General features: G+C 33.1%; 4 protein-coding genes across 5 annotated transcripts; 3 read left to right on the plus strand and 1 right to left on the minus strand.

The window, feature by feature from the left end:
- Positions 1-745: 745 nt before the first annotated feature.
- LOC135144691 (ras-like GTP-binding protein RHO) lies at positions 746-1,450 on the plus strand. The gene has a single exon (XM_064076746.1). It carries the CDS (start codon positions 852-854, stop codon positions 1,428-1,430), a length of 579 nt encoding a protein of 192 aa, XP_063932816.1. The 5' UTR covers positions 746-851; the 3' UTR covers positions 1,431-1,450.
- Positions 1,451-3,050: 1,600 nt separating this feature from the next.
- Positions 3,051-4,272, plus strand: LOC135144601 (ras-like GTP-binding protein rhoA). Its single transcript, XM_064076628.1, has one exon. The coding sequence runs from the start codon at positions 3,089-3,091 to the stop codon at positions 3,665-3,667; it is 579 nt and encodes a 192-aa protein (XP_063932698.1). The 5' UTR covers positions 3,051-3,088; the 3' UTR covers positions 3,668-4,272.
- A 1,809-nt stretch (positions 4,273-6,081) lies between these two features.
- On the plus strand, positions 6,082-9,781 carry LOC135144732 (tRNA selenocysteine 1-associated protein 1). 2 transcript variants are annotated; one of them, XM_064076793.1, is made up of 5 exons: positions 6,082-6,387; positions 6,440-6,794; positions 6,848-7,125; positions 9,346-9,454; positions 9,515-9,781. In XM_064076793.1, the coding sequence occupies exons 1-5, from the start codon at positions 6,349-6,351 to the stop codon at positions 9,634-9,636; spliced, it is 903 nt and encodes a 300-aa protein (XP_063932863.1). In that variant the 5' UTR covers positions 6,082-6,348; the 3' UTR covers positions 9,637-9,781. The 2 variants fall into 2 exon arrangements, with proteins under 2 accessions (XP_063932863.1, XP_063932865.1); XM_064076795.1 differs by having other exon boundaries at positions 6,085-6,387; positions 6,477-6,794.
- LOC135144731 (transcription factor TFIIIB component B'' homolog) lies at positions 9,657-19,226 on the minus strand. The gene is made up of 4 exons (XM_064076792.1): positions 18,231-19,226; positions 11,391-11,593; positions 10,507-11,341; positions 9,657-10,456 (listed from the first exon to the last, which is right to left on the minus strand). Exons 1-4 carry the CDS (start codon positions 18,985-18,987, stop codon positions 9,882-9,884), a joined length of 2,370 nt encoding a protein of 789 aa, XP_063932862.1. The 5' UTR covers positions 18,988-19,226; the 3' UTR covers positions 9,657-9,881.
- Positions 19,227-19,329: the final 103 nt, after the last annotated feature.

Consider the following 19,329-nt stretch of genomic DNA (forward strand, 5'->3'; position numbering starts at 1 on the left):
TTCAAAAGTATCAGCAAAAAATAATTATCATGTTAGTATTTGGCTTTGTGACACTTAATTGTCATAAATGATCTTAGAACATATGTTTTGTTATTTTTCAAAGTATATTGTCAAATTTTTCCTATAATTGTTTGGATTATTTTGGATCTCATAACAATGATAAATATATATATATATATGTATATTTATCACTGTTATGAGATTTTTAATCATATTTCATTAAAATCAGGTCAGATAAAAAAACTACCTTTGAAATGACTGATGAATGAATATTTTTGGAATGTACTAAACAGATAAATTCTGATTAAACATTTCACATGTCCGATATAATTGAACAAAATTTAAGTGCATACGATGTTTATAGCAAAAATCGTGTTTTTTAACTTCTGAAAACCACTCCCAATGTATATGCAGTAAGTACCTACTTGTTGTATCAGGTGTTTTTCTAAATTTCTACTCTAGTTGTTTCTCTAGCAGTGTCAATTCCACTCCTGACATACGCGTCATGGCTAATTAGAGCCGAAATTACAAAAAAATCACAATTTCTTAGAGATAACCAAATTTTTTTGAATACATTTTTCTGTTGTTGTCTCACTTATCGGTACCTATTGAAATATGTATATTATAAATCGTTTATTTCAAATTTGGCCTTCTACCATACACCTTCTGTTCGGACCTTTGCATTTAATTTACCGGAAAAAATTTGCTAGAGATAGCATCTAAAATTCTGCAGATAGGGCTTATCTTTCATTATGTGATTACAAAACAGTTCTCAAGAAACTTAAAAACTCGTTATTTTATTTTATCTCCGTCAATGTAGTGAATTAGTTCATCAGTGTTAATACTTGAAAATGTCCATCCAGAAGAAACTAATAGTCATTGGTGATGGCGTCTGCGGAAAAACCTGTCTTTTAATAGCATTTGCCAAAGACGAGTTCAATGAAAACCACATACCCCCTGTGTTCGAAACTTATATAGCAGATGTTCCAGTTAACGGCAAAAATGTCGAATTGGCTCTTTGCGACACTCCCGGGCAAGAGGACTATGATCGTTTAAGACCCATCCAATATCCAGAAACAGATGTTGTTTTGATTTGCTTTTCTGTAGCATGGCCAGATTCTTTCGAAAATGTTCGCGTTAACTGGTGGCCTGAAGTGAAACACTTTTGGCCGAATGTACCTATTTTGCTAATTGGTACAAAAAGTGACTTAAGAGAAAACAAAAAAAAACTGGCAATGCTAGAAAAGATGGGGAAGAAACCAGTAGCAAGAGAAGACGCGGAAGCTCTTGCTAAGAGAATAGAAGCAGTAACCTATCTTGAGTGTTCCGCAAAGACTAAATTCAATGTTCACCCTGTATTTACGGAAGCGGCTAGAGCTACGATTAGTCAAAAGAAGAAAAAGAAAAAATCTAATTGTGTATTAATTTAATTTTAAAATGACAAATATGCATGGTGATATAAAAAATAATACAAAAATGTAATATTTTGATCTTCAGTGAATTATGATTAGATAAGTTAAAAATGTTTGTTCAAAAGTAGATATAACTTTAACACCACCAGTGGTTTTATTTGTATTTCATCTTCGCAAAATCTTTTATTTGTTTACTTCTTCCTTGCATGTTTCTCCTCACATTGTGTTTATTACTAGGTACTTCAAATATCTTCTTTATGTTTACTTATTCAAAACAGGAAACTGAAAACCTGAATTAATGAGAAAATGAACAACTATTAAATTTGAGTAGCATCTTCTAAACACAAAAATTTTAGATCAAAGTAACATTGTATTTTATAAATGATTTTAGTTCAAAAACAGAAGAGAAAAATAATCTTCACCTTAATCTTTGTGGAACTTACTTTTCATAGTTTCATAATACATAGATGTTTCTATTTTCCAAACTGTACTTTTAAATTGTTTAAATATTATTTTGATCTACATCTTTATCAAAGTTAAGATTTTTTTAATCATGCTGTTTAGTATGACGTCAAATAATAAAAAATATTTTTAGTAGGTGCTCATATCAAGATAATAGATTTATTTTAACTATGTTAATTGTTTTCGTGGTGGCCAATTGTACCCATAGATAACATATTATCTAGTCTGATTAACATAAATACCAGAATGAAATGGATGTCTTGCTATGGTTATAGTTATATCCATTATATCAGCTGATTTGTTACTAAAAATAAATAATGGGTGTCCAAATGAAAACCTGTTCGAGAGAGGTGTGTCCTATTTTATTCATTTTTTTTTCGTATGTCGTAGTGCTTTGTTATCCTGTTCGAGACAGTATTGTCATTTCGATGTCAAATTCAGTTTAAAGATTATTATTAATTCACAATAGTCTATGTGACAAGCGGCGGATGACAGCTTTCAAAATTGATTTCGGAAACGACATACGGAAAAAACGAAAGCTGATGGCATAACATTCTAATGAAGTTTTATTTAGACATCCGATACAATCGTGGAAATATCCCTAGTCAAAATACTAGAATGTGACTTTTTGTAAAAATTTCGGAGTGCAAATTCCGAAAGTTTGCTTCGTGTCTTGACGTTTCAGTAAAAGTAGACATATTCTCTCTTTGTATTCTGTATCATTTAAACTTATTTGTTGTAACCTGTGAATAGATATTTTTTCGTTGTAAAACATTTTTGTTCGTGTAGAGAATAGATCCTTAATATAATAAGATAATCTTTTCATTCTAAGATTGTAAAAATATCTTTTTTATTGACAGTTAATGGTGATTTTGACGCAAAATTTAAAAATTTGCCATGAAATTTCAACGACATAACAATGGTACTTTATAGATGAGCAAATTTCTTTGAATAAAATTTGGTTTCACACTTATCGGTATCGTTTATTTCAAATTTCGTCTTCTACCATACACCTTGTGCTCAGACATTACCTTTGCATTTAATTTACTAGAAAAAATTTGCTAAAGATAGCATCTAAAACTCTACAGATAGGGCTTATCTTTCATTATTTGATTACGAAACAGTTCTCAAGAAACTTAAAAACTTGTAATTTTATTTTATCCCCGTCAACCGACAAATGTAGTGAATTAGTTTATCAGTGTTAATACTTGAAAATGTCCATCCGGAAGAAACTAATAATTGTGGGTGATGGCGCCTGTGGAAAAACCTGTCTTTTGATAGCATTTGCCGCAGACAAATTCGATGAACAGTATGTACCCACTGTGTTCGAAAATTATGTAGCAGATATTGAAGTTGGCGGTAAAAATATAGAATTGGTTCTGTGGGACACTTCCGGACAAGAGGCCTACGATCGTCTAAGGCCCATCCAATATCCAGACACAGATGTTGTTTTGATTTGCTTTTCTGTAACATGGCGAGTTTCTTTGGAAAACGTTCCCGTTAAGTGGTGGCCTGAAGTGAAACACTTTTGCCCAAATGTGCCCATTTTGCTAATCGGTACCAAAAGTGACTTAAGGGACGATAAAAAAGCACTGGAAAAGTTAGAGAAGATGAAGAAAAGACCAGTAACAAGAGAAGACGCGGAAACTGTTGCCAAAAGTATAGAAGCAATAACTTATCTTGAGTGTTCTGCAAAGACTAGATCCAATGTTCACGCTGTGTTTGCAGAAGCAGCTAAAGCTACGATTAGTGAACAAAGGAAAAGGAAGAAACATAAATGTGTATTAATTTAATTTTAAAAATGACGAATATGTTTAGTGATATAAAAAATAAAAGAATGTGAATTATGGTTAGATAAGTAAGTCACCAAAAATTTTTGTTCAAAAGGATAACCATGTTTTTACTTAAAAAAAATAGTGGTAGTAAATATTAAAGATTGCCATGTATTATTGGTTGCGTTTGGAATTTTTTAGGCGAAGAGTTTCTCGTGAACTAACCTTTGTGTTATAATTTTTAGAAAAAACTGAAAATTGCTTCGGCGACTACCGGGTGACTTTTAATGATTGTGTTTTTTTGTCAGGTTGGCAACATATTTAAAATTTGATGATGATATGCGTGATTATCAAAATGAAATTTAGTCACCCAGTCATTTTCTCATGACGATTGTAAGGCGCTCAGAATTCAGAATTGCCAACACCATAATTTGTTTCGCCCGGTACAAATAACAAAAAAAACAAAAACGAATTTGGTGGTTCTTTCACTGAAACACTGTCACCGAAGGTTTCACATTTTCAGTAAGTTTTTTGTAAGCTATTAAACCTATGCAGTGGTATTTTTGAAGTCAACAACTTAAATTAAAAATAAAAAAATTATCCAAGGTTATTTCGACAGAACTTCCCTCGCCTCTGAAGTAAGTAGAATAATCGAAAAATATTAATAAGATTTGATTTTGCGAATTTTATTTTTTTATAAAAACACTTATATTCATAAGTAATAATAAATGTAAAGAAGCGTGTTATGCGTTTGTTTCAACTAAGTTTTTCTATTAAAAAAAATGTTTATGACGTCTTCAACTTTTTGCCAGGGACATGTATATCAAGTTGGACAGATACAGTGTAATACTAATAATAACAGTTCTGTATTCCCACATTTTCGGGAAAATGGAGTGAGTCGTTCCTGATTTAATTAATAAAATAAATTGCCTCATTTATGAAAACTGTGAGTGTTTTGATAAACCACAAGCATAGAGTCATAATGTTTCGCATATTTCAGAGAGGATTTATTAGGCAACATTTTGAGAAAACCTCATCAATTTTTTGGGAGGGGATAAACGAAAAAATTTTGATTTACGTTTTAGCTTGATTACTATTACCTTAAAACGTTTGCAAGACTGCAGAGCATTCGGTTTTGCAGTTTCAAAAGAAGTTAAATAGCAAAATGTTGTTATACAATTTTGATTTTTTTTTTATCTAGATTCATGCATCATAAGATTCACAAGTAAAAGAGTATATTATTTTATAAAATTAAAAAGAATTCTTATTCTAAATTTTGGAGATGACGTCATCCCATTGGGGATGATTAGCCAAATTTTGATTAGCGTTTTACCATCATCTACATGTTATTCGTAATATACTGTTACGGTGACCGGTATTTAAAATCGGCGTGGATAAAACTCAATAATTTATTTCTCAGTAACTCAAATTTAATGCGACAATGATACAGTGATGTACACAATAGTTCCGTGATTACTGGACTCCACTCGTTGTCTGAATTCCACGTTCCCCGAAGGCTTCTATTTAAACTCATACTTTCTTTTTCTGGATTACCCATCACGATTTCAGCTTCCAGGTTTTTCTTTAGTGAACGCCGATCGGCCGCCGTCACTGATGATGAGTCAACCCATCATCGTCGTACATACTAGAAGGCCCTCGAGAAAATTCATTTAGGCGTTGTACCAGGGCAGCGTATGGGTTTATTTCGTAACAATACATAGAAAATCTGACAACAACCGGTACATCAGTTTCGGAGATTACGCGTCTAATAAAAATCGACACAAACGACAGACGGACGGAAACGGGAGATCACTTTTTTCGTACTCGTAAATTTTTATTTTTTGATAATAATTACAACTACATTAATAACAGAAAACTGCTGCCAGAAAACATGAAAGTGGCAAGTCGCTAGATGGACTTGGTTACTATACTTTTTAGATATAGATATTACTTAAACATGGCAATTCATTATTGATTTCATCAATAAAATAAACTTATTCGTTTTTATACGTCCTACACAGGCAGCTCTAAATGAAAATTACGGCCTTTATAGGTCTTGGCATATATCTAATACTACTATATTGCTAACTCTTGAGAAGTAACATAGAAACGGTGTTCACGGACAGAGAGAGACAGAAGATGTTGTTTTCTATCTATAAGAGTACCGAGGGTCTGTGCGCACGTACACAAAATAGAAGCGAAAGTACGAAATGTCAAAACGCATCCAATCACGCTATCGACTACAAATCAAGCAAGTACGAGTGTATGCGCAGTACTGTTTAGTACCACAGAGAGACAGAGAGGTCCGATATATTGCTCTGCCGTTATGTTTTCGGACTCTTTTGACGCCAGTTAGCAATATAGTACTATTAGATATATGGGTCTTGGGCTACTTTACCTAATCATTTCCACTGAAAATAAGTGGTAGTCACTGTTTCATGGTTTTTGGTTGTTTTACTGGTCGGGTCTGGTCGAGTCGAGTCTCGACTCTCGAGGAGTGGTTTGTCTATGGAGCGAAGTTTTTATTGGTTGTTGGTTGTTCTGTGGAGTGAATCTGTGTACCGAATGCGGTGACGTATCGTGAACAGTGAGACACAAAAAAACGTAACAGAAAAAGTTTTGAGGTTAGGGAAGTTTTAAAACTTAAAAAAGTGATAATACAGAATTATTGCCCCAGAAGTGTGTTGATATTGACTTCCAATATGGCTAATATGATACACTGTCAGTTGTGGATGGGCAGCGTAAGTATAATACACTTGCTCATGTCCGATATTTTAACGGCTCCCATTGTAGTTGGAGCCCTACATGACGGAAACATTCATCATTTCAGCTTTTCGTAAAATGGGCGAAAACCCTCTGAACGTGAAAGTGATGCGAAATAAGTTCACTGGAGAAGCCGCTGGTTACTGCTTTGTTCACTTTGCTACTGACGAAGAAGCCATTGACGCCATGCACAAGCTCAACGGAAAACCCATTCCAGGGACATCTCCCATTGTCAGATTCCGGTTAAACAACGCCAGTAACACTGGACGGACATTACTCGACCGAGAATTTTCAGTCTGGGTTGGTGATTTAAGTCCAGATGTTGATGATTATAACTTGTATCGAGTGTTTTCTTCTAAGTATAACACAATCAAGACGGCTAAAGGTAAAATTTTAGTAACTGTAGTGGTGAAGATATTGATCAGAATTTATTTTTAGTTATTTTGGATACTAGTGGCTTTAGTAAGGGCTACGGATTTGTTAGATTTGGTAGTGAAGATGAAATGAAGGATAGTTTAACTACCATGAATGGGTATGTAGGTTTAGGGACTAAGGCTCTGAAGATTTGCAATGCTGTTCCGAAACCAAAGGGGGCACTTACTACAGGGACCTCTTCGACAACAAACACTACATCAACATACACAACTGCAGCCGCAGACTATAGCCAATATTATGATCCTTCTACATACTGGCAAAATTATGCAAATTGGCAAACGGTAAAGTACAATAATTTCCCTCACTAAAGTTGTATTTTTGTAACAAAACCATGTCGTAGAATATATTATTTTTATGAAATTATGTTCACTTGTTACATGAAAACTCACAAGAAAATTTAAGAACTCACATAACCCATAGAATTTGTCAAAAGTGTAAAATTGAAGATCCAATAAACAAAAATTAATATTGTAATTGAAAAGATACATTATTTTTAACCTTATGCATGCAGGTTTTTGGAAAAAAATTCAAAATTACGTAATTTGTTTTTAGAAAATATGCTGAAATTTTGCACATGCTTTGTCGTTGTTGTAGTGAATGCGATAATTTGCTAATCAGAATCTATAAGTTCATCTCTTCCACAAATTTGATGACGTCATCGCAAAATTTTGACAACTAAATCTTAGTTGAAATGAGAAGAATAGCAGCTTCCGATATATGCGTTTTCTTTATAGAGTTTTGGTTTATGAAACTGTTGATAGAGATGCCCCAAAAAAATATATATATGCAGCAATATATTTTATTGATAAGCCAAAAACGACTTTTCTCATTTTTTTTTTAATTCTGGGAACACATTACTGTCTTTATTCCGATTACACTATGTCTGTCTATGAATTAATGTATTTGTTCCTAATAAAAAACTGATGGCGTCATCACAAAATTTTATCTAAAAATCGCGTTTGCAACACATAATAGCATGCTTGTTTACCTGTAAACACTTTTATTTTCAGAATCAAATACTATAATGTTTTTAAGTTAGTGGATTTGTTTGATCGTGCTTCAGGGGCTTGGGAAGTTCTGTTTGGAATATTGCTATTAATTTAAATATACGATTTAACGAAAGCGTTTTTTCCACGTTTTACAGTTTTTACAATACGAAAATATCGGTTTTCCGTTGTGTCTGTTTGTTGGCGGTTTTCTTAGATACGTAAACTCCGAAACTGTTTTACCGATTGCTGTGAAAGTTTGTGTGTATTTTAAGATTATCGTATAAATGGTTAAACGGTAATTATAATTTGTTTGTTCATCCCGCCAACAATTTGATGACGTCATCTCACGATTTTGCAAGGTAAATCCTATTTAAGTTTTATAAAATATAATATGCTTCTATACTTGTGGTTTATTAATCCGCCTTAATTTTACCTTTGGGATTAGGTTTTTGAAAGTAAATCAAGATGCTACAAGAAAATTTGAAAGCTTATCTTAGAAAACACAAAATCGACTGCTCTGAAATCTTGCAAGCACTTTAGAAAGATTTAGTAGTAGAAAGATATAGTAAATTCACTTGGTCAAATTTGTTTATCCTCTCCAAAAATTTGATGACGTCATCTCAAAATTTTGTCTAAAATACGCAAATTATCTGCTTACACGTGTCATATTATTTGTACCGTTTATCCTAGAAACTACGAAACTTATTTTTCTGAAATATAGCACATGCTTTAAGGCCTAACAAATCCTTTACTAAAATTCAAAATTTTGATGACGTCATTTAAAAAAAAAATAAAAATTTTCAATTCAACTTTTATCATTTCTGTAAAGAAATTGACTTATTCGTGCTTCAAATGCAAGGAAAGTTCAGTGTAAATAATTTTAGACCAATTACTTTTGAGTTTTGACTTTTAAATTAATTTGTATTACCTATAGTTGGATTTAGAAGATGGTCCACAAATCTAGGTTATATCCTTAAATCACTCCACATATACCTCGTAAAACTTTTATGACATTAGAGGCTTAAACCAAACCCCCTTATAAGTTAAACTGGCTATTGTAGTGTATTGTATTGTGAAATTTGTTTGTCGCAGCTTATAATAACCAGTTTGACTTATAAGGGTGGTATGGCTTAAGCCGTTAAGTCATAAAAGTTTTACTAGATATATGTCAAGTGAGTTAAGTATACTGAGTTATTTGGTGCCTGCTAAGTTAATAAATGGCGTAAGAGAGGGCAATAAAAAACTTGACCAAAGGTAGCCATGGATTTTTGAAAGTTTGTCTTTCATCGTTGCATTTTAAGCTCAAACTTTCATTTCAAATTGATGGTAATCTGATAAGACAAAAAATCTGTCACAGAAATTTCTAAAAATTTATTATCGTGTTCTTTATGACTCTCTTGGTAGGATTTCAACAATTGTTAACTCAAAAGTATTTTTTAAAGAATAAATCATCGATATATATTTATGTTAATAAAGATGTAATAATACATTTTAATGTAAATTCTTTTAAAGGGTTATTATGACCAAGGTGATGGTTCTGGGGGCCATGAAGCCTACCATGGGGATATGTCTGGTGTAGCTCACTTGGAAAAGAAGGAGGAAGATCTGCTGGAATTAATTGGTAAGTTTAAAAATTTAATAATGTTACAATTAAGTATATTTTAATACTCTTATATTCTAGATCACTCTTTACCCTTGGATGTGGACAAAATTAACCGAGAAAGAATCGAACAAGACTGTAACTTGTGGGACGCACTTGAAAGTTCCAAGTGGTTACCTTGTGAAGCGCTAGAAGTTAACTGACGGTCATTTTAACGAATAGGTTCTCAGCATAAAACTAGTTTATTAAATACATATACTTATAAAATATGCTTAATCGTGTCATTTACTTACATATTATAGGAAATGTATGATTGTTTTTATAAAACAAATATAACAAACGACAAAATTTAAGGCAATAAATAACACTACACGCTACAGAAATTAAAAAAATATCAACAAAACAAAATGGCATAAGATACATTTTAATGTCCCTACACTCAACGCTTCTACTTTGGTGTGCAAGTTTCTTCACCAACGGGGATTGTAATATCATTCTCTTCAGCTAGAACTACATTTTCTTCAGCGGGAATAGTTATATTATTTTCTTCAGCCGGAATTGTCACGTTCTGTTCTAGTTCAGTGGTTGTAGCTGATAGCGTAAATAAATTAGTAATGCCGTGTTCTTTACATTCTAAGGCTTTCTCTAAGCTGTTCATATCATGTCCGATTTGTTGACGACTATTCTCTTCTGTTACCATACATACTTTGTACACTGGTCCGTTTGGACCCGTACTCGCTACCACTAAAAGCGAGCCAGGCTTAGTTTTAAGAGATCTATTCTCTGGTTCAGGTGCTTTATATCTTTCTAATCTTTTAGGAACTCTTCCAGATCTCGTCGGTTTTTGGATCGTTTCTAACAATAAATCTTCTGTTCTGTCATCCTCGACCGATTCAACCTCAGATTCGTCAGCATCGCTATCGTCTTCCAACACGTTCATGATATCCAAAGCTCTTTTCTTCTTCACTTTGGGTTTCTCGACTCTTGCTATTTTTTCAGGTGGTTGGTCCTTTGGTGGAAGAGCTGCAAATCGCAAGTTACTCTTTGTTACTACAGTATCATCAACACATTACCTGTTTTTCTCTTCTTTGCTTCTTGCTTCATTATTTTCTCCCGTTCCTTTTGTTTTTCTAGTTCTTGTAGTTCTTTCTCTTCCATGTCCACTTCATGTTTAAAGTCGTGAAAATCAAACCCACATGGCTGCATTATTGCCTTATCAACCAAAGCCTTATTGATTCTTTCTTCTTTCTTAAATTTCATCTTCAACTCTCTCCGAGATCTACGCGGAAACAATTCACACATTAACGTAAAATCGGTTCCCAGGGTATTCAGAGCTTTGTAGAACTTCAAAGTTTCTTGTTTGCTCCAATCTTTGGAACGTTTAGCTCTCTTATACACCCCATAGCCGGTCTCAAAATCGCCATTGACGACTTGCGACTTTTCGATTTCTTCCCTGCTCTTTTGCACTGCCTTGTTTTCAATTAATAAGCTTTTTTCGTCCAGTACTAGCTCTCCTTGGGGGCCGATTTTAATCTGTGGTGCTGGCATTTCATTTTCTTCGTCACTTCCCGTTTTACCTGGGTCATCAACACTTTCTTCTTCAATTGTAGCTTCTTGAATACCATTCTCACTCTCCGCCTCTGAGTTCTTCCTCTTACTTTTGTTCTCATTACTCATTGGATTAGTCACCGGATTATAGAATATCAAATCTATCATCGTCAACTTTTGTCTGTCGGGCTTCTTGTTACCAAATTTCAAGTAAAAATCTCTTCTAGCTTCCGCTAATTTGCGGGACTGTTCTGTTCGCCTACATTTTCGTTGAATGACGGAATTAAATTCTTTGGGTTTCTGAGGGGAAAAGCATTCAGGGATTGAATTAGTATCTTGCACGGAAGTTGAAGAGCAAACCTACAAAATGAAATTTACAAAACATAGATTTACTTCAAAAACAACATACGGAGTCATTTCTGTGCCTGTAGTTCCTCCGACTTTCGTCTTCAGATTCGCTGGCGCTAAAACTGGTGTTGCGTTGACCCAGTCGTGGAACCGCCTTAATCCTTGACCTGTTTATTTTATTAGGACTAGGCGGCGGTATGGGGTATTCTATATCTGGCGACAGCAGTTGAGGGCTGCTAGGAACTAGTCTTTTTATATCTCTCTCTGGAAAATGAATGAACAAAATTTAAATTTACAGATATTTTAAGCGACTTTAATTTGAATTTTCGATATACTTTTTGTGTAAATACATTCGTAAACGTCATGCTTCTTGGAACGTGGAATAATTTCACGCTTTAGACACCTGCAGTGTTGCATTATTGACTGGTTGGAATTTAATCTGTTCTCAAGTTCACACTAGAAATTTGCTTAATCATAGAGTTAGTTCATTCCAAATTAAAATATAATGACTCGACTTTTAGTTATAAATATTTAAATACTACGTTTCTGGATTATATTAATTTGAAAGTTATTGAGCTTTAGCATAAGTAAATACGATTTGTTAAGAATCTGTAAATACACCGGCTATATTAGAATAAAGGAGCGAACATAACTTTTATTTTTTGTAGTATATTTTAACGTCACATGTATTCCTAAAAAATAGTGTCTTGATAAATTCAGCTGGAACGCAACATGTTAGACACAATGATAATTAAGTCTTAGGATTCACATCTTGTTACGGATATTGTTGTAGTCAAAGACGTAGAAATATTTATAGAATTTAGAGTTCCAACACTACTCATCGATCAAATATTTTGAGTAAAAGATGTAAGAACTTCCATTGCTGTATGGCACTGGAAGTCGTTCGGAAAATTACGATTAATGCTGGGTTCTGGAATTTGCGGCGAGTGTTTAGAATCATTGTCGTGTTCTTGGATGCTTGCTGCTAACTCGGGGACTTTTCAAGGAGTTTGATCCTCAGTTTAGAGCTTAAGCTTCTGTAAATATTTCAATATGGTAGCTCAGTGTTTCACTGATAAAAGAACAAGCGTCCAAAATTACACTTTCTCTAAAATTCTGAGTTCGCCCTTAATATGTGGATGTTCTTTTTTGTTTAAAATCAATATTCTTAAAAATATTGTTATACAGGGTGGTCCACGAGTAATAAAGAGCCTGAATAAATTTGAAACGCAACTCAAAATACATTTTCTTTGTTTCCTAGATTCTTGTTTTGAATTTTTTAAAATATAAAACATAGCAAACTGAACTTCAAAGTTTGCCGGAAAATTTAAAATTTGTCAATTTCTGTCATACATATTTCGAAAGAAAATGTATTCGAATGAGGTAAAGGAAAATATGGTGTTCATTTACAGTAAATGCCAAAAGAACGCGTCTTTGGCAGCCCGTGTTTATTCACAACGGTCCACGGACGGCGCCCCTCCCCATTTTCACAGAATTGCGCGAAATTACTTGGACGAAATTTTTCCTAATAAATCCTTGATCTGTCTTCTGAACTTATTTATTAATCTATGTGTTAGATAGATTAATTATATACCGCACTTCCGTGAAGTTTTGGCAACATACAGTCGTTTCCAAAAAATTTCGGACAAGATGAGCAAATCAGGTTCTCGTAGATCAATGAAAAGCAATGGGAACAAGACTTTCCTGTCAATGTCATTTGTCCGACATTTTTTGGAAATGAGGGTACTTTGTGACTCACTTCCAAGGTATGAATGATATTGTCTCAACAAACGATGAAATAAACGTTATTAATTAATTTGATAATCTTTGGATGTACTTTAAAACATTTAAAGATAATGTTATCAAGTGGGGAGGGGGGAGGGTGTTATGGTGAATATTTTTCAACTTTCACGATAATTTTCAAGTACAGTTTTATTCAAAAAATATTGGGCAGTGTTATTCTATCATTTATGACAAATCATATGTGATTCAAGCTTTACTGTCATTTTGCCATATATTTAACACTTTTCAAAAATCTATTTTGTCATACAATGCCTTTGATATTATTAATATCCGACAAATATGACACTACTGTCAGTAAATTAGGTTATCTAAATAAAGCACATTTTACGAGTTATCACATTAGTAAATGACAACTGTCCAATATTTTTTGAATAAAACTGTACAATTAGAAGTTCAAATTGATTGGTATGATAATTAAAAAGACTAACTTGTTCGTGGCAATTCAAGCAGAAAAAGAGATTATAGACTACATACAGAGCCAAACCTGCAAATTCCTGTTTTTCCAATTATCAAAACGTGCAATTAGCCAACTGTCACAATACTTTATCTGATTGTGACTGATAAACTTCCGTTTTAAAATCGATGCACCTTAATTCAATTTTATAAAATAAGTAAGACGATTTAACATGTAATTATATTTAGCGCCATGATTAATTTTTTTTACAAAAATTGCTTTCATGTAGCTTATATCATCAAAAATGGTATGACTTACTGGAAATTATAGAGTAGACGAAAAATATTTTTTATTTTGAATTGTCTTGATACCTAGAGTCGCGGTCAGAAAATCTTGGACGTCATTTTTCTGTCATTTTAAAAATTTTGATGTAGTCCATGCTTTATTGTCACTTTGATCTTTGAAGTTAAAAGATTTGTTACGTCGCATCCAGTGTTAGCATGTCTGCAGCGTCAAAAATGACAAAACTAAAAAATAAGGTTACAATACTTAAAGGTGTTTCACATTTTGTGACAGAGGAATGACACTGACGACCAAAATTTTCTGGCCGCGATTTGTATATTGTACTGTGGGATTTAATTATTGTAAAAGCCAACATATCAATCTTCCTTTAGCTTTAGGCTTCACGTTCAATCAAAGACGTCTAACATTTTTCATTTTATTATCTTTCCTAATTTTTCTTTGTTTTTGTTTCACAAAAGATTTTTATATTATCTATAACATTAGTTTATACTAGACGCAAACATTTAGTGCGTTTATGGCTTTGACGATTAAAATTCTTTTTCTGCCGCGCACGTTTTTTGGTTTTCTAATAGCTATTAAAGCACGCAAATGACGTCACAGCAGTTCGTTAATAGCCGAAAGGAGTTCTGAAATAGATCTGGTGTAATTTAGATCGGTAAGATTGGTAGCCATGACGAGAAATGTCAGGTGAATGTCAGTGACAAATGTCAAATTAAAATTTCCCGTATTTCGGGAAGTGTAAGGACTTCACTAACTTCTTCACAAGACATTTTAACCAATTTTAACTTACAAAAACTGGAATTGATTCGAATTACAGTTATTGATTCGGATTAAAGTTGTTGTGAAAATTCCCCAGATTAAAAAAATGCAAATTTCATTTGAATTTTGTGAAAAAATAGTATAACTAACTCGTTCATAAGGCCATTGTGGCACTCATCCTTTATATAGCTCGCGGCTTCGCCGCTCGTTCTATAAACTTGGATTCGTGCCTCAATATTTGCCTTATGAAACTCGTTCTTTAGTATACTATTTAACACGTTCTCCACGACTGTTTGCCGGTTGCCGGTGACGCTTTCTTGTTGTATAGGGCTGGAGTTACTTTTGTGACTGGAATAGTCGATCGGTAGTAATTCTGTACAATCTGTTGTAACCTCAAATCGTAAACAGCAAATTTTCTTTGACAGTTCCTACATTTGATAGAGAAAATTACTACTACTACTACTACTACTACTACAAGTAATAATCGATCTAGTGACTTTTGTTGTGACGGCCTAATGAATTATAATGGGAGTTAAATTGGTGTGAAGCCAAAAACGCACTAAATGTTTGGGTCTAGTATACCATTGCCTTTTTTCTAAAAATGTATCTTTTATCTAATTCTAAAAGTTTACTGATTTAATTTTTATTTCTTCGCCATGAAGGCAGTATCTCACTAAATGCATTTGTACTGATATCGTTACTAGGCATTTGATTACATTATTGCAATGTACAAAGTCCGAAAACCTTACATTCTTTTGTTGTGCATTGTAAACAGTTTAATTAAAAGCGATTAGAAAATACAAGATATAATTTGAAAATTTGGATTAAAAATTTCAACCAAGACAGCGCTCCATTTTAATTTTAAATAATGTGCCTGGATCTTACTTCTGTCAATTTTAGAAACAGAAATATATCTCTATCCTTCTTACTTTCCGATTTTTTGACGGCAGGTGATTTTTGTTGTCAAAAGAAACGTCAACTGCGTTATAATTTTCTAGAGATTCTTATATCATACGCTACACGCAGACGGGTTTCGCCACAATTAAAAATTTAGGCCAATATCATAGTGTCACTTTACGTCAAGTGGCTAAAGCTTCAAAATTTTGAGAAATCAGAGGTAGATTATTGTTGCGAATCTATTTTGCCGCGTAATTTTTTCTCTGATTTTAACATAAAATTTAGTTGTTTTTTAATGAAACAAAATGTTCTACATAAACAGTAATGTGTTATTAAAAAAAACAAACATTTTTTTTATGTCATTAAAACAACAAAAACTTAAAATAACGTTGTTAAAAAATGTTCCTAGTTTTTAGTTAATTAGAATTTCCGTAGGATGCGTCACTGCCAGTGGAATAATATTTTTAACTCCACTTATTTAAAAATTGAGTTCAGGTATTTATAGCACAATAGGTTATATTGTCTAGTTATAAAAAATAATAATTCCACAGGCTATTTTATCTAAAACTTACTCGCACCCCCTCATAGCTTTTGTATTTACGTACAAATAAACGACTCACATTTGGAACACCTGCACAATATTTGATAATAGATTATCTTACTGTTAAATATACTGTATGTCAAAAATATTACAATTAAAATGTGTATTGCACGAATATTTGCATTTATTGTGCCAACATCCAGTAGAATTAAAAAACCCTGTATTTCAGACATCATACAGATAAACCGCTAGGGTTTTTCATTTTTGTTCATTTTTTTAAATGAATTAAAATATCCGTTTCATCAACAATTTTATAAATGACAGATAGAATGCTGATGTCTGGAGATTACAACAATGATAGTGATTTTAGTGTTAACTCCCAAAACTGAAGAGGGTCTATTACATGGATAAAATATATAGTATATAGAACAGCGGTCCGCAACCTTTTTTGTCTAGCGACCCAAAAATATTAATAGAATTTATAAGGCGACCTATACGATAGAGGGAGGGGTGTGGGGGTTAGGAGGTATGGGGTTACTTAAAATTGCAGGACCTGTACAAAATGTCTATCTCAAATAAAATTAATTTTTAGTCTTTAAAATTTGTTGTTTTTCTATAAGATACAAACTATAACTATAATAATAATTTTTACTTGAGCATTTATTTTTTGAAATTACAACTATATTACTATATATGTATATCGACATTGATTCACTTCAAATATTGGTGACCCATTTTTAAAGTTTCGCGACCCAAAATTGGGTCGCGACCCATGGGTTGCGATCCGCTGATATAGAAGATTGCATTATTTCACACTCAACTCGGTCCAAAATTGACCACCCGATTAAAGTATTATCTTGATTCTTTTCAAAGTTAGGGGATGTGAACTAAAATCCAATTTCCAATGTCGACAAAACAATTGAAAAAATATTGTTCATGAAATTAATTTCAAATCTTTTAAAAATATTGTTGTTTACGCTGTTAATTTTCATGGTATAGTTTTTGCAAACTACTACCGGACAGTGGAGATCATAAAAATTAAGTAACAAAGACGACCCTAATCGGATTATAACCTCTTTTAGCCGGTCGCTGGGCGGTTTACCTAGAAAATCCGAGAAAGAATATTTAGGACAGGACTCGTTATTACGTTTTCTACATTTCTATAGTTTTGGAAATTTCATTCTACCCTATAAAATTGACAATAACGACAAGGACAGTAGTACAATAGCAAGAGATATTTACAACTTAAAGTTGTCGCGTGCCGGTAATCCCCAGATGTTAGAAAGCAGAATAATCCAGGTCCGAACAGGAACCATTGTTACTCACGAACGAAAATGACCATTATTTAATGAGTCTACTAAACCTGCTAAATGTTCTCACAAATTCGGGTGAGCTGGTATGAGCCATACATATTTTTTACCATTGTACTACTGTCCGTTTCGTTATTGTCAATAAAATTTTATAAGGTAGAATGAAATTTCTAAAACTATACTTAGATAAATACGTCACTGTAAAGTTGTAAATAAATGTTTTATCCTCTTATGTTCGTACATTATAATGTTATTACAATTATTATTAACGCTAAAATTATAAAACCAGTTTAAATGTTTTTATCATTAGTTCAATAAAACTTGGTGAAGCCCCGAATGCAACATAATAGCAAGGGAGACTTTATTTATGATAGGGTCTTTGTGGTACCTAGCGCCTTTTTTAACACCTAATTGCGGTTTTTATTGTTGCTTAATTTTTATAATCATTCCTGACAATTCTTTAAAATCTATAAACGTGTTTGCCACGAGTTGTGAATCTTTTAATAAAACAATTAATAACGAATAAGGAAGCTACAAAATTTAAATGTGTCTATCATTGTTCACAATCGTGATTTTTTAATGACAATTTTATAATTTTTTTAAAGGAAATTAGAAACATTAGTCATAACCTCATGATAGATAATTTTCTTCATTATCTAACTGTGTATGATTTCTGTAGCGTAATAATTAATATAAATTAATATAATAAAGGTTATGCATTACTTTTACAGTTTAATCAGACATGACAAATATTTTCATGGCCAACTCTAATTTGAAAATTTTTTGATAAATAGATGAACAAAAAAAGGAAACACCCTATACATTGAGTCGTTAACGCTGCGATCAATATTGCAAGTAGAGAAATTTAACCTTGCTAGTATTTTCGACAATTACCTATTAAATTTGGAGGCCTTACACTGGTCACTTCAGGTGGCTTCAGTAGATGATTCTGGCTTTCGTAAACTCCATTTCCCACAACCTGATGATCTGACTTAATCACCACATGTTGATTTTGATTTGGACATGTGATAATTTCATTTAAGATAACAACCTTACCACTTCTTACATTTACTGGATTATTATTAGTAATTGACTTTGCCTCTTCACTCTCTTTTGTCTTTCGATTAATGGCATTCACAGATATAGCTGGTTTGATAAACTTACGTCTCACAGGCACTGCTGGCTTAGTCTCAAATTTAGTGTTCTGAGTATTTTCAACAATCTCAGGAGTATTCTCCGAAACAATTTTAATAGGATCATTATAATTTTCGGAAAATCTAGTCACAGAATTTAAATCTGGAGACTCTAGCTTTTTCTCTTTTAACATTTCAGGGGGAGAATTTGTAGGTGGTGAAATAATGGGTGTGGTGGGTGTTTCAACACCCTTTTCATTGCTATTTTCATTAGTTTTTTCAACTTCCTCGTTCTTATCAAGCTCGTTCTGTAACTCCTTTCCATCTGCGGGACATTCTTCACTCTGCTTATCACCTACGATCTCATGCTGCCGATTGAGGTTAGGATCTTCATCGTTCGTATGTCCAAAATCTGGAGACAGCTTTGTGTTTTCTTCAGTGTTGGATGGATTGTTTATGGTCTTCCGTCGCTGGGGGATGTTGGCAATTCCCTTAATTCGTGTCCTCCTGGATGCCATTATAACGAAATCAGACGAAAAATTGTGAAAGAGGTAAATGAGATTAGAATTGCAATAATGTTCGTATCCGTAAAGCACTTCGTTTTAAACACTTAGAGTGGATTGAACACTTCCATATGGCGTTACCCACGTTTCTAGTGCGAACAGAACACATGGCAATTTAACTTTAAGCAAAAGAAAGTAGATCGTTTTTGGATCGACAACGTTGGCGTAAATGGCAACGTCGGATGCGGATGAAGTGAGTGTGCGACGTTGCTAGATAATTTAAAATCACATGGTTAATTACACCGAAAAATCACAAACTGTCTTTTGATGATTGATTTTATGTTTTTTAATCATCTA

This window comes from Zophobas morio, unplaced genomic scaffold (genome assembly GCF_036711695.1).
Source record: "Zophobas morio isolate AGI-343-1 ecotype UQ-CSIRO unplaced genomic scaffold, CSIRO_AGI_Zmor_V1 ptg000108l, whole genome shotgun sequence".
Taxonomy (NCBI): Eukaryota; Metazoa; Arthropoda; class Insecta; order Coleoptera; family Tenebrionidae; genus Zophobas; species Zophobas morio.